The sequence below is a fragment of the Acomys minous genome (assembly GCF_964271855.1).
Source record: "Acomys minous genome assembly, chromosome: 16".
NCBI lineage: Eukaryota > Metazoa > Chordata > Mammalia > Rodentia > Muridae > Acomys > Acomys minous.
Genome location: NC_140498.1, coordinates 56,921,894 through 56,937,164, shown reverse-complemented (window position 1 = coordinate 56,937,164; position 15,271 = coordinate 56,921,894). Strand labels below are relative to the sequence as shown.

At 49.2% G+C, this 15,271-nt stretch overlaps 1 protein-coding gene across 2 annotated transcripts in view; it reads left to right on the top strand.

The window, feature by feature from the left end:
- Window positions 1-15,271, top strand: part of MTUS2 (microtubule associated scaffold protein 2) — a 250,065-nt gene that overhangs the window by 157,985 nt on the left and 76,809 nt on the right. For both annotated transcript variants that reach the window (XR_014775270.1, XM_084760994.1), the window contains exon 6: window positions 3,112-3,323. Coding sequence is in view for 1 of the 2 variants with exons in the window: in XM_084760994.1 (XP_084617120.1) it covers window positions 3,112-3,323 (212 nt within the window). In the remaining variant the exon portion in view is untranslated. The remainder of the gene's footprint in view (window positions 1-3,111; window positions 3,324-15,271) is intronic.

Below are 15,271 nucleotides of genomic sequence, written 5' to 3'. Positions count from 1 at the left end.
TCAAGGGGACGTGGTCAGAAATGGGGCCCCAGAGTTTGTATGAAAATCAGACCTCACTCACCACTCAACAGTGGAGAATGTCCTGTCCATTGGCTAGGTCTGGGTAGGGGTTTGAAGTTTACTGTCAGGGATAATACTTTTAAATCTGGTAAGTGCTGGGCTTGGAGGGATGGCTCAGCAGGTAAGAGCGCACGTGGCTCTTTCAGTCGACTCAGGTTCGACTTTCCAGTGCCCACATGGTGGCTCACAACCATCTGCAACTTCAGTTCTAGGGAATCTGGTGACCTCTTCTGGCCACCACGGGCACTGCATGCATGTGGTGCACATATGTGCATGCAGGCAAAACACCCATACACATGAAAAAAATAAAAATAAAAATACATGTGGTAGGTTACGGGATCCTCTCCAGCCAAGAGTAAATCTGATAGTTAAAAATACAAGACAGGAGGCTGGAGGGGTGGCTCAGCGCTTAAGACAATTCGGAGCTCAGTTCCTAGCACCATGTCAGGTGGGTCCCACCTGCCTATAAATCCACTCCTAGGTGCACGCGCTGACCCTGTAAATGTGACCGCAGATAGCTTTCATTCGCTGTGGTTTCCTTTTATTTCTGGAATAAAAATGACAGACAGGGGCTGGAGAGATGGCTCAGCGGTTCAGAGCACTGACTGCTCTTCCAGAGGTCCTGAGTTCGATTCCCAGCAACCACATGGTGGCTCACAACCATCTGTAATGTCATCTAATGCTCACTGTATGCATAGTAAATAAATCTTTAAAATCTAAAAAAAAAGACAGACAGAGTGCCCAAATGATAAGGTCGTCAGCCATCTCACAACCATAAGGTGACAAACAGCAACCGTGGGATAAAGGGAGTCTTAGACTCTGCCATTCTCTGTTCCGCTTCCTCCCTTGGGGTGTCAGCCAGACACCGAGCCAGCCAGGAAGGATGTAACAGAGTCCGGAACTGGTGAGGTCTGCAGGATCTCAGTTCAGCCGGAAGTGCCTGAGGAGAAGACCTTCTCCGAGGACTTTAATGAGACAGCAGCTCTCGGGCGATGTTTGGTGAAACAAGCTTGCGCGCGTGTCTTTATTCCAGGGTGAACAAGCGCTATAGGAACCTTGAGAAGCAGGGAGGGATTTCCAGGGCGGGCTTACCTCATTGGCTGGTGCGCCGGAACTGGGAGGGAGCGGCTCTCCCTCCTGCTCATCTCAAGGTTGAGATTTCCAGGGGTTGGACACCTCGCCAGCGCCATGCCAGCTCTCCTGGAGGCACGGTCCACACGCCCCATAAGACCCAGTCTTCCAGATGCTCGCAGCAGTAAAATCTCTCCTCTCCTTCTATGAGATTCTGTGAAAAGCTGTTTTTTTGTTTGCTTTTTGATACTGAAAATGCCACGGTGATGCACAATTCAAGACTGAACTGTCTAAAACGTGCGCATACCTTTTTCTGGAACAGAATATAGTTTGATCACATAAAGGCAATTTTTGGGGTGCAATTGCGCCTAAGTCCCAGGAATTAGGGTTATGTCGTCCCCTCGGTCTGATGACTTTAGAGGACGATTCCATCAACACCATCATGCCCACTGCCGAGCCACCCACCGGATGAGAGGCTCTCTGTGTGTCACCTTGTTTTATGTCTCTACCTGTCAGACACACCATTTGGGGTTTGTATCTTGCTCTCCACAGTTTCAGAAAGGGGTAAAAATTGGAAGAAAAAGACAGAGCCCCTGAAAGACAGAAAGACCGTGTCTGAGATATCAGGTCCTGGCCACGTGCAGGCGCTCTGGCCGCTGTGGGGACAGCGTGTCTCTGTGCCTCAGGGGAGGGATGGTGGCCCCATGGGTCCTTGACCATGAGGGCCGCCCTGTTTCCAATGAGCTCCTTCCCTGTCTTCTTCCTGAAGCGTCAGCAAGCATGGGCCCCACATCTGCACCTCCCTCGCCCTGCCCTCAGCCCCACATCAGGTGAGATACACAACCTCACATTTGCCCCCATGGGAGCTTTGTGAATAGTGTGTGTGCGCGCGCGCGTGCTCTCATGAGAGCATGCTCGCAAGTCATGGGACGGTGGGTGGGAAGAAAGGACGGCTTCCCGCAGGTGAAGAACCACCTCAAATCTCTGAAAAGATCATTCTACTGGTAATGAAGATAGGCAGAGGGGTGTGGGTGGGGGCTTTGGACCAGAGCTACAGCTGTGGGCAAGATATGAAGTCACGTGGGAGCCCCCTACGAGATCGGTGCAGTAGGGAATAGACGTCATCACTCGCCCTTGACACTGGCAGGATAGGATCAAGGGCAGGAAGGGGCTTGCAGCTTCGCTCTCTGCTGCTAAGGAAGGGGCCGCTGCGTTCTCAGAAGCCTGACTCCTACCGGAGTTGATGCTGGATTGATTTCCCAGTAGGCATTTGTCTAAGGGCGATAAGTACATAAAACAGATTCAATAGAGAAAGTGGTAGAATTTAATGTGAAACATCACAGCTTCTGTCCCAAGTGCCAATTCTAACTGTATGTTAAGTTCGTTATGTGGCCCAGGCTGGGGGTCTGATTCGTTTTACTGTTTGATGCTTTCATTTATTTTCCAAGTTCTTTTTTTGTTTTTTGTTTTTGTTTTTGTTTTGTTTTGTTTTGTATGTTTGTTTGTTTGGGGGGGTTGTTGTTTTTGGTTTTTTTGGGTTTTGGGATTTTTTGTTTGTTTGTTTGTATTAATTTATTCTTGTTACATCTCAATGATTATCCCATCCTTTGTATCCTCCCATTCTTCCCTCCCTCCCATTTTCCCCTTACTGCCACCAATTTGCCAAGTTTTCTGTAGTAAAGTTTAGACTTTTAAAAATCCCCTTTAAGAAACAAGAAAGCAAAGCTTGTTTTATTCTCTCCAGGCCCAAAGACGGGGTAGAAGCTGACAGACGTTTGGTGGCAAGCAAACTCAAACCATGTAAACGGAATAAATAATAAAAGTCCCCGGGGCTTTGTGTGTTTCACACTTCCGGTGGCACCTTGGGCAGCTCCACCTCTGCCCCATGGCTTGGGGCGCCTCCAGGCGAGGCTGTGGCTGAATGCGGTACTACAAGTGACAGCCTTTCTTTTTTTTTTTTTTTTTTTTTTTTCTTCGTAGGCTACCCAAAACAGAGGACCATGGCGCCTCGGAGTGAGTTGGCATCCAAGCCTGACCCGCAGGCCCGAGAGGCAGAGCGGCAGCTGGCCCAGCGGCTGAGGGACAGGTGTGAGTGGCAGGCCAGGCAGCTGGGCCTGGCTCGAGGGGAGCTGAAGAGAGCCATCCGCGCCTTCGACGCCCTGGCGGTGTCCACTCAGCATTTCTTTGGAAAGGTGAGGCAGCGTCTGTGAAGGTCAAAGGTCATCTTAGCTGTCTGGGTTCTTGAACTAATGATGGTCATTGGGAAGTGTGTGTGACAGTTTAGGACTAGGCTGGGTGTGGTGGCACGCTCCTGTAATCCCAGCACCCGGGAGGCAGAGGCAGGAGGATCTCTGTGAGTTCGAGGCCAGCCTGCTCTGCAAAGGGAGTCCTGGACAGCCAAGGCTACAGAGAAACCCTGTCTCTAAAAACCAAAAAAAAAAAAAAAAAAACAAAGAACATATGTACAGTTTAGAGCTATGTTTGTTACAGTTTGTCGTATGGAATCTTCTGCAGTATTCTCGAATATTCCAGGAGTCCAAAACTAGTCAGAGAAACTAGTCTAAAAAGAAGAGTAAGTATTCTGATTTAAACAAGTGGGCCAAAAGGAAAGAAAAGGAAAGATAAAGAGGAAATGTTTAAAGAAGTTAGTGTGTGCGTCTTTGCATTTTCAAGGGGAAAATGGGTGCACTCTGGTGTGCCGGCTGAGACCACACGGAGACAGGTGCTCTGCGGCATGGGCTAGACCTGGCTCTTCTAGCAATGCTGAATGCTGGTTTCTCGACAGCAGGTGTCTGGGGTCATCTGGATGCCATGGTGTGCCTGGGGGGAAGTGAGCATTTGCACTTGACCATGGCGGCCATTTTTGTTGCTGCTGTTGTTATAATAAAACAACCAAGAATGGATAATTTATGTAGGAGGGGAAAAAAGGAGAGCGGGGTTCATTTTGCCTCACAATTCTAGAGGCTTGGAAATCCAAGAGTGTGCCTCCCGCAGATGATGAGCCTCTGGTGAGGGCCTCACACACACCACGGTGTGAGGCAGAAGGGCCCATGAGCTTGTAGAAGGCAGGAAGCAGGGCCAGTGAGTGAAACATCTTATGCTCTCAGGGACTAGTCTATTCAGTGAGACAGGCATGAACTCTTTCAAGGCCCTGCATCCCAGGACATTGGCTAACACCTTTCAGGAAGAGTTTTTGGAGGATGGGAAAACACCTAAACCCTAGTGATGGATGAGCATTCTGAGCTCCACTCATGGGCCATCTGGTGTCTACAAACAGGAAGAGGTGAAACCTCTGGTACCAATGCCTCCAAAACAAGAAAGCAAAGTGCCTAAAACTCTAGCTAATTCAAAGTCCATAAAACAGGGCACTTTGATCACCCCATGCCCCTGACTTCCTTCCTTCATCACGTGAGCTGCGCTGTAAGGGGGATTTCTCTGCCCTCTTTGCAGAAACTCAACCTGCCTGTTTAGTCTCAGCCTTTTATCTATTTTTTTTCTTTCTTAAAACTCTCAGCACGGTGTCACTTGCTGTTCTGTTGTTTTAAAGGACAGCAAGGTGCACGGATAGCTGCAAATTTTCATTTTTTCCTACAGCCCCAGGTTCCTCCCCAGCTAAAAAGTTTCACACCAGCCATGAATGACCAAATTAGATGTCCCATCTTTCTGGACTGGTCATACCGGTGTCAATAAAGAGTGTCAAGAATCTACAGGCCACCCCGGCACAAATTACAAAAGTTACAAATGCATTTTTGAGGTGTCAGGGAGGCGTGTTTCACCATGCTACACATGGGACGTTCATCTCGCAGAAGGAGAGGGTGGTGTCTCTTTAACTGATGCCATCATTGGCTTCCACGGCTCTTTGGATGCTGTATGTGGTCTGTCTTTAGCAAATGGAACCCAGAGGTCAGACATGGGGTGGTCACTGGGAAGACAGAGGCAGGTGCCTCCAATGGTGGGGCTCTCTGAAGATACAAGGAGTAAGGAGCCTGTGGCATCCATGCCACTCCTGTGGGAAGTTAGATACGCCATGTGGAAATTAGATTTCTCATGTGGGAAAAATGTCCCCATGTGGGAAGGAGCAAACCACAAGAAAGGACGGTCACTGTAGCCGGCCAAAAATGGAGTGTATTTTGTGCGTTCAACTATAAGTTCCCCGGAGCACTGTAGCCATGATGTATTGACTGGCAAAGTGTACTGGGATGGAGAGGCACCATGGCAACCAGCAGCAGAAAAGCTCCCGGTGCCTCTGGGAATCTGAACAGGGCCCTTGTTCTCCATGGCGTGCCACTGTCCCTCATGGTGACAGAAACCTCGTCCTCGTGTGTCCCCTTCGGCCGGTCGCGGGTGAGTCCTGCCTTCTCTGCTTTTGTGCTGCTTCTCTGTAAGGTCCTTGTGAGGACGTAGTGAATTGACAGGTAAAGACGCTTTGTGGAAACCCTTGAGAATGGTCTTTTCTAAGTGCAAAACCCACCTTAAGGGTTCCACTCTGAGGTGGGATTAGGCACGTATGAGATGTGTGGAGGGAACGCTAAACCGGGTGTGGTGGCGCACGCCTTTAGTCCCAGCACTCGGGAGGCAGAGACGGGCGGATCGCTGTGAGTTCGAGGCCAGCCTGGACTACAAAGTGAGTGTAGGACAGCTAAGGCTGCAAGGAGAAACCCTGTCTCAAAAAAACAAAAAAACAAACAAACAAACAAAAAGCCTGGCCACGTAAATGGTGTTATACAGGTCATGTGCGTCAGTGGTTTGGAATTTGAAATCTGAAATGTCCTAAACTTTTGAGAACTGGCAGAGCACAAGTGTGAAATTCCACACTGGGGCTTCTAAGAATGGTTGCACTTTAAAAATATTGTATAAAATTACTTCTATCTTAGGCTTAGAGAGTTTTGAAAAGGAAACTTAAATGAACTCTGTGTTCAGACTTGGCTCCCAGTGTAAGAACATTCCGAATCCAAAAAGAAAAACCTGGAAATATTTCTGTTCTGAATGAAGCATTTCGGTCTAGCCAGTTCAGTTGCTATCGTAAATTTTTCCTGAAAGCGCTGAGGTGTGTCTTGAAGGACATGCCGGAAATTCATCTCACGGCTGGGAACGGCACGGAAGCTCAGATAGACTCCTGTCCCGTCCTGGCAGAGTGGCGAGGAAATCCTCAGCTGACAGCCCCAGCCCAAAGCCCAGGATTCTGAGATGCTGCACTCGGGTGCCAACATAGCCTCACACCTGCCTGCTCTAACAGCTTTGCCCCGCAGCCAGTCGTGTCCATCCCCATCCCACCCCATCCCCAAAATAACCACAGCCGCAAACTTCCAGGGATGTAGTAATGAGTGTGACCCTCCCGGGCTCACTTCCCAGGCCCCTCTGAAGACCTGGGATCTTTCTCTTGGTTTGTTGTTCCTCCAAACGCTACCCTGTAGCACCCCCTGGTGGTCAGTCCACGAAACAGCTCAGACGTACAACTCCGTTGAGTACTTCATATGTGTGTGTGCTGCTTTCCGTTTTATTTTAACATGCTTTATTATAGTTATTTGATACTTTAATATTGGATCTCGTTTGGTTTCATAATTAGCTCTCACTGTAGATTGTGACTTTGGTTCTTAGTTATAGATTAGGCAGAGAAGGCACGAGGGTCGGTGTGAAATGTCTCTGAACGCCTTAGATTATATGACTGTTAATGCATACCTGAGGCAATCCCAAGAAACCATTCCTTCCTGTCACAAGCCAGGGAGCAAACGGAAAGAGAAGAAGGGGTTTGAAGTCCCACTGTCCCCCTCTGACTAGGCCTTTTCCATCGTAAAGGATCCTCCACCTTTCCGTGGTTCCCCACTCTGAGACAAAGCCTTGAGCACTCGGTCCAAGCTACGAATACAATGATCTCGTTGCATTTATTATCTTTCATTGTGGAAACAAATTCCTCCCTCCCCCTTTTTTTTATTTATCCCTCCCTTATGTATTACGTACCAACAGCAGTGGAAACAAACTCTTAATGCAAAAAGGCGGAAAGAAGAAAAGCACAAGGCAGCCGGGCGGGTGGTGCATACCTTTAACCCCAGCCCTTGGGAGGTAGAGGCAGGCGGATCTCTGTGAGTTCGAAGCCAGCCTGGTCTACAGAGTGAGTCCAGGACAGCTAGGGCTACACAGAGAAACTTTGTCCTGAAAAAAACCACATCCCCACCATTATATTTAAAATTTATTAGCATTCCACACTTCTATTGTTCTGTATAGTTTTTCATCAGTACTTGAAGGTGTATAATTTTTATACATTTCACCTGCAATAGCAGGGCCTGTTGGTCAACTGCCTCTGCCATGTGAACAGATCTATGAGAGGCTTGGAAATTGTGAAACTATGCAGTGTTTGAAAATAAGAGCCGGATGGTGGTGATGGCATACCACTTTAATCCCAGCACTTGGGAGGCAGAGGCAGGCGGATCGCTGTGAGTTCGAGGCCAGCCTGGCCTACAGAGTGAGTCCAGGACAGCCAAGGCTACACAGACAAACCTTGTCTCAAAAAACTAAAAAAAAAAAAAAAAAAAAAAACTAAAAAAAAAAAAGAAAGAAAGAAAGAAAAGAAAAAGAAAAAAACAGCAGAGGCCCTGTTGGCTGCTGGTCTATCATGCCTGCGAATCCAGAGCCATTACTCGAGCCCTCACTGAACTCTTCCAGCTTGTGTCGATATCACCCTTGGGTGACATTTAGGGAAACTGAGGGAGACCTGTCGGTCTCTGATGACAACATAAATTAGAACAACATGGAGGCGACGGTCTTTGTGCCATACACTAACACCTGCTCCGTCTCCTCCCGAGCCTCTGCCACTTCTTCTCTGTGTGAGAAGAGGTAAACATAATCATAAACAGGGAAGTTGTAATGAAAAGTAATTAAAAGCTGGATAGCTGTACATAGCTCATAGGAAATGCCACCAGGCCATTTTGGCCTGTTGATGTTAAAACAGACCAAGAGTGCCCAGGAGGGCCGGTCATGGGAATGAGGGGGTGTGAAAGAGTGGGGGAGAGCCACAAGATCTGGGGGTGAACAGAGAGGAAAGCAGAGCACATGTGGCCGCCTCTCGGGTGTGGGGATCTTTTCCCCCTCTCTAAGCTCGTGGTAAACCTTCGCTAACTTCTGGGTACGGTTTTAGGTCAGGGACTCTGTTTGAAAGTACAGCATTCATCCTGGTGGTGGAGCCTCCCCTGTGTCTTCACGAAAGCCCACAGCATCCTGTCTCCATCCTCAGCCAAGCGGGAAGAATGACCAAACAGAGGGGAGAAAGTGGAGGGAAGGCAGAGTCCTTCCTAGAGAAATGTTTGCTTGCTGCCACCTCCACTTAATGCGGTTCTGACATTGTTTTGGGTTTTTTTTGCTTTTTGTTTTTAATTTATTTATGTGCATTGGTGTTTTGCCTGCACGTATGTCTGTGTGAAGGTGTCAAATCTTGGAGTTACAGACAGTTGTGAGATGCCACGTCATTGCCGGGAACTGAACCCAGGTCCTTTAGAAGAACAGTCAGTGCTCTTAACCGCTGAGCCATCTCTCCAGTCCCCATTGTTTCATTTTGTTTTTGTTCTTGAGACAGGGTTTCTCTCTGTAGCCTTGGCTGTCCTAGACTCGCTTTGGAGACCAGGCTGGCCTCAAACTCATAGAGATCCGCCTGCCTCTGCCTCCCTGAGTGCTGGGATTAAAGATGTGTGCTACCACGCCTGGCTATGGTCAGATTTTAAATTGGGGCTTCATCAGACGACTACCTAGGTTGAAAGCAGGATAGATGACGTATTCTATCAGCTGAAGGATTTTCCATTCCAGGTGCTCCTCCTCACTGCCACTCCCCTGCCTCACCCCAAGTGTGTTCTTGAGCAGAAGCGGAAGTAGTCTGGTCCTTGCGGCCCCTTCAGTGTCTCCTTAGCACTTTGCACCTTCCACCTCCTAACGGGTTCCAGGCCACAATCTTCTCTTCCTTCCATTTGTGTGGTGGAACAACACATTGTGTGGTGGAACCCTTTTAAGGGTTTAGTTAAACCCTTAAAAGAAAATGTGAGCCGTTGCTTTGGCAGGCCTGACATCAGTCAGCAGAGAGCATGCTGGGAGGTGTCAGTGGGAGGCAGAGTGATGACTTCCTGACGCAGCAATCCCAGAAAGCTGTGTCTCAGAAGTAACTCCCCTGCCCGAGGGGCTCACCTTCCCTCTCAGGACTCCAGCTAGAAAAACTTCAGAGCACAATCTTCAGATACTAAGACGTTCCCCAAATTGAGAGGTTAAAAAAAAACCCACCCCCAAATGACCCCTGTCCCACCCCCAAATGACCCCTGTCCTGGAACGCCCATCAACAGAACTAAAAGAGAAGTCAGGAGAGCAGAGCCTTTGTCGCTGCTTATGAACACCCTCGGTCCTGATGCTGATGTAGGCCAGGTTCACTTGTGGCAGCATAAACTTCGCAGCCCGGTGCCCTATGATAAAAACCAATACCTGACCAAGGTGCGACCAGTGCCTCCATCAGCTGACCTTCCAGGCTTTGCCTTCATTCCTCCTCCTCCTCCTCCTCCTCCTCCTCCTCCTTCTTCTTCTTCTTCTTCTTCTTCTTTTTAAGATTTATTTATTATTATGTATACATTGCCCTGCCCACATGCCAGAAGAGGGCATCATACCACATTATAGATGGTTGGGAGCCACCATGCGGTTGCTGGGACTTGAACTCAGGACCTCTGGAAGAACAATCAGTGCTCTTACCCTCTGAGCCATCTCTCCAGCCCCTCGTTCATTCTTGCAATGATGAACAATGGGTAGGGAGAAAAGGGGTTTCACGGGGTGCTTTAGAACCGTGGCCTGCCTGCGCAGGGAGAAGCTGGCCAGAGTGCAGTATGCGCCTTTCATGTGACTTGGAATAAAGACCTGAATGGTGTTTACGAGCCAGCGTGTGGCAGGGTGCACAGGCACGGGCTGCTCCATCCAACCCTGGTAGCCCTTGGCATCCACAGCCCCAGAGTCCCTACTTAAATATATCACTGGACATTCGTTTTATTTTGTTTAATTAATCTATTTTATGCACCTGAGTGTTTGCCTGGATTTTTGGAAATACACCATGCGCATGCCTGATGCCCTCCGAAGTCAGTAGACAGCATCAGACTCCCCCGGGAGCTGGAGATATAGATGCTTGTGAGGCTCTCTGTGGGCGCTGGGAATCGAACCTGGGTCCTCTGCAAGAGCAGCCAGTGCTCCTAGTCACTGAGCCATCATTCTGGGCCTAAGAGAGGTGGTTTTTGTTGTTGTGGTGGTGGTGGTTGTTGTTGTTGCTTTTGTTTTATAGATCACGTACATATTGCGAACCCCACCAAAGGAAAACAAGTTAAAATAATAGGCGTTTTAACGACCAACCCTCCATCCCCAAAACATCTTCTCTGACGTTCCTAGAATTTGATTTTCCCCCCCCTGGAAATTGTGTTAGTAACAGCATTGTTTCAGTTTTGTTTTTTAATAAAACAAAAGTGACTCTGCTACTTGAGGGACAGCTTGAGTCGGGGGCTGTCAGGCCTGGGCGGCTAAGAATTAGCCCCGCTTGTCAACTTCTAAGGCTGTCTTATCCTTAAATCCCAGAAACGGTGTTTCTCTGAGGGGTACAGATGATGTCCCAGTACCTGGGAGGGTAGGACAAGAGGATTGTGGGAGTTTAAGAACAGCGGCGGGGAGGGGGGGGGAGGCGGGGGGAAGGGGGGCTACAGTGTGAGCTGTAGAGTGAGAGCCTGCTCGGGAGCCCCGTCGCCATCCACGCGGCCAGCGTGCCGTGTCAGGAGAGAAGCAAACTCCAGGAAAGTCAGCGAACCTACATAGGAGCCAGGGTATGAGAAAGGCCCCAAGGAGAGAGGAGACCTGCGCAAGGTTAGGGAAACAGGCGACCCCACCCCTGGGGAGCCAAATCAGAGAGAGTGAGTCCACGTTTGGGGGAAAGGACACAAAATGAGAAGGTGTGTAGAATTGGGTGTTTGAGAGGCTGTGAACAAAGGAAAGTGTTACAAAGTTGCCTGACTCCCTGTGACACAGCAGCGGACCCTCTTTCCCACCCTGAGCTGAGCCTGAAAGGAGAGGCAATGGCGCCACCTAGGGGACACTGTCTGGAAATGAACGTCTGTGCTGGGAAACGTCACAGTCCTGTTACCTTCCAGTGCGTGTCCCCTTCCTCTGGTCACCAGTGTGCGACATAGACCAGCTTATTTATTCCACAGGCTTAATTGCAACTAAGTTTGCAGCTGAAGACACACAGATTCTTTCACCGTTTCATTCCTGCCCATCAGGTCGCTAAGACAGCAAGTAGGTGTGGGGGTTACAATGGGGGCCGTTTGCAAAAGCAAGCTAGTATTGCACAAATCCTCGTCAGATGGGCCACACCTGTAACTTAATGCCCCGACAGATTCAAGGCAAGGCAAGGGACAGACAACAGTTCAAAGAGGTTAACTCAGCTATGTCAAGAGTCACTTAAAAAAAAAAAAGAAGCACTTTAAATGTGAGTGGCTTCAACACACTAAAAACAGAAGTAGTTAGAAGTTATTTGATGAATCCAACTATTTGTTGTCTGCAAGAATCTCAATGAAAATATTTTTAAAAATCAAATTTAAAGTAAGGGAGTGGGAAAGATACAGGACGCTAGCACTATTTAAAAGAGACAGAATGGACATATAATTTATAACCTTATTAATTCTTTGAGAACTTTGTACGCTGTCATTGGACCATTTAGGTGGCTACCCCTGATTTCACACTAAGCTGACGTCATAGTTTTTGCCAACTTGATACAAGCCTAGACAAACCTGGCAGGAGGGAATTTCAGCTGAGGAGGTGCCTTCAACGCCGGATGGCCTGTGGGCACCTCTATGGGGCTTTTTTTTTTTAATTGTTAATTGATGCAAGAGGCCTGGCCCACTGTGGGCGGTGCCATCCCTAAGCTGAGGAGCCTAGGCTGACCTAGTGATGCTCCCCCTCCCCCTCCCACACCCCTCCCCCCTCCAACCCCTCCCCCCCCCCTGGTCTCTGCCTCAGCTCCTCCCTTGGCTTTCTTTGATGTCTGACAGATGTTTATCACAGCAACAGAAACCTACCTAGAACAACTGCCTTAAAACCAGGAAGAGGGACAGTAGGAAATACAGTACTACATAAGAAAGTGTCAGTCTGCCCAAAATTCAGAGAAGGCGCGGAGCTGGCTGATGGCATCGTGGGCTGGCCCCGAGTGCCAGTGACATGTGCGCGTCCGTAATGTTCCGTTAGTACATACCCAAGAGCCACGTTGCTTCAAACTAGAAACTGCGCTGTGGAAGTTACCTACAGTTTAGGGGGGCTAGAAACGAGTCCCAGCGTGTACCGAGCCCGGCTCCGCACTTGGTATGAACACCATTTCGTTTTACCTTCACTTACATCAAAATCACTGCCTTAGACATTGTTTTGTGAGAACTGTCAAATTTATTCTGGGCAGTAGCAGCACTAAACAGAACTACCGTGATAGTCACAAATATTGCCCCAAATCAGGTGGCCAATGTGTCTGCTGAGTCAGCACAGCTTATGAATATGTAAATTATCTTTACTCGCCCAAGCAGCCGGTGAGTGCTCCCTGTCCCTGGGAGAGTTATCAAGAGAAAGGTCAGGCATGGCGGCTCATGCCTTTTATTCTAGCTCTCAGCAGCCCGAGGCAAGAGGCTCGTGGAGTGAGATCAGTGAACTTCCTGAAGAGAATCAGAAAGCACCTGTGGATTTGCAGGGTGAAGGACTCCCTGCGTAGACACAAGAGCTCTGACTTGCGAGAGAGTTACCCCTCACAGAGCACTAAAGAGGTTGCATTTTCTGTGCTAAGCGAGAGAAGCTTGGATATCAGGAGATGGCTGGGGGGGGGGGGGCGGGGGGCGGGGTTAAGAGCCTGTACTACTGTCTGCAGTTCTCAGCACCCACGGCAGGTGGTTCACAAGCCTTCCAGATCCAGGGCACCTGACACCCCCTGCTGGCCGCCATAGGTATTGCATGCACTTGCACAACTCACACACAGACACAAGTACATGCACATTATTGTAAATTTTTTTTTTATCTTTAAGGACAAGAAAGAGAGGGGTGCCAAGGAGAACTCCCTTGGACCCATGACGGGAAAAGGAAATTGGGGTACCTGAGAAGAAAGAGAAACTAGGTCTGAGCAGGGAGTAGGGAACTGTTTGACTTTGGGAACTTCAAAACCATTGAGATTTAATGAATTCTTCTGGGACGGTCATGATGCAATTTGTTATACTGATCCTGCTCGTGAAGAAACTAGACTTTTAGAAAAAACTGATAGCAAGAGAGACTGGGTGAGACCTACTGAGCACGTGCAAGTTCTGTCCCCAGCACCTCTCGAGGGCACGCGTGTGTGCGCACACACATGGGCTGCACACAGACATGCACAAACACACACGCACATGCACATACATGGCTGTGTGCACATGCACATATGCACACACGGGCACACACACACGGACATGCACATACACACACATGGCTATGCATACACACAGCTGCATACACAAGTGCACACACACACATATAAATAGCCACTGGCAAACATGAGTGTGGATTTGAAAGTGAAAATGGGAATTGGTGAAGATTCAATTCTAAAAAAAATCAGGACTCGGGATGCCGAGAGCTGAAGGGAAGATTCAGCAGGTAGTTTTGGGAAATGAGGTGTGTGGTGTCGCCATGGATGGCCACAGCCTGTGGTGTTGCTAAGGAGCGCACGCTAGTGGGAAGGGCTCGGGAACTGGCCCTCCCCCTCCTCAGCCAGGCGCTGTTGCACCGTATGACGTCCATGCAACGTTTCCAGTCTTATGGAGGAGGCCCAAGTCCACAGTGAAGAATGTTCAGGAAAAGAGGAAAGGGGAGGCAAGCCCATGCTTGATAGGAGGCCCCAAGACTTGCCTCCTGACAGAGAACATCTTGTAAAAGGGACAGGAGACAGCATCTTCTTCAGTCTGCCTAACTTGGCCAAAGCATTTGTTTCAGCTTATTTCTGAGTACGGTGTGCTGTGGGGGGTGGGGGGGTCAAATGAGTGGAAACAGGGTACAGATAAGAGGTTCTCAGCCTGTGGGTCGCGACCCCTGCGTGACTGATCAACGTTTTCATGGGGGCTGCATATCACACATTTCTGCACACAAGATCCATAACAGTAGCAAATTTACAGTCATGAGGTAGCAACAAAGACAACCTTATGATTGGGGGAGGGTCACCACTACATGAAGAGATGCATTAAGGGGTTGCAGCATTAGCAAGGTTGAGAACCATTGGTCTAAGTGATGAAACTAGCCCTCCTGCTTTGCTAAAAACAGTCGTTGACCCCAGCTGCTTGCAGGATGCCACTTAGCTGCATTTGACACAGCGTCTGTTACAGACCTGGATGCTGACTGGGCTCTAGCACGTGGGGCCTCAGCGCTGTGACAGCACCTACATACATGACAGGGCCCCCTAGACGGCTGAAGAGAAAGCCAGAGCTAGGAGATGCTGGTGTAGCTGTGGGTGCTCAGTTGGGAAGTAACGTCCCTAAGCCTGGAAAGCATCCGCCTCTCCTTATGCCTGTTCCCTGAGCCCCACTATATCTTCAAGGTCTAGAAGTGTTTGCCTGTTTTCCTGTGTGCATGTAGTGTTCAAGGCAGCCAGAAGAGGGCATCAGACCTCCTGGATGTAAAGCAATAGACCATTGATTGTGTGGGGTCCTGTGGATGCTGGGAATTGAACTCGTGACCTCAGGAAGTGCAGTCAGTGCTCTTAACCTCTGAGCCATCTCTTCAGCCCCCTCCCTCTCCCACACTGTCCCTTAGAAGGAAGAATAGCGACAGTACCCTAGCCTCTCCCAAGAACAGTACTCCTGCGCAGGGACACTCTGCCTTCTGGCACGCTGGTATCGAAATGACCGGCGCTGCCCTGACACTGGGCACTGTGACTCTCAGCTGCCACCAGAGGACAGTTTTGGAGGTGTGAACGTATCTTCTGTCGTGGGTTTATCTTGTTGTTGGAAGTGACGTATGTGCGTTATACTTGCTCCGTCTTCGCAGAGAGCAGATGTGCAGATTTCCCAGGAGGATCGTGCACCCGCGTCCATCTCTCTGGGGGCTGCTCTGACGCACCAGTGAGCCGTGATGTGGTGACCTCATCTTTAGC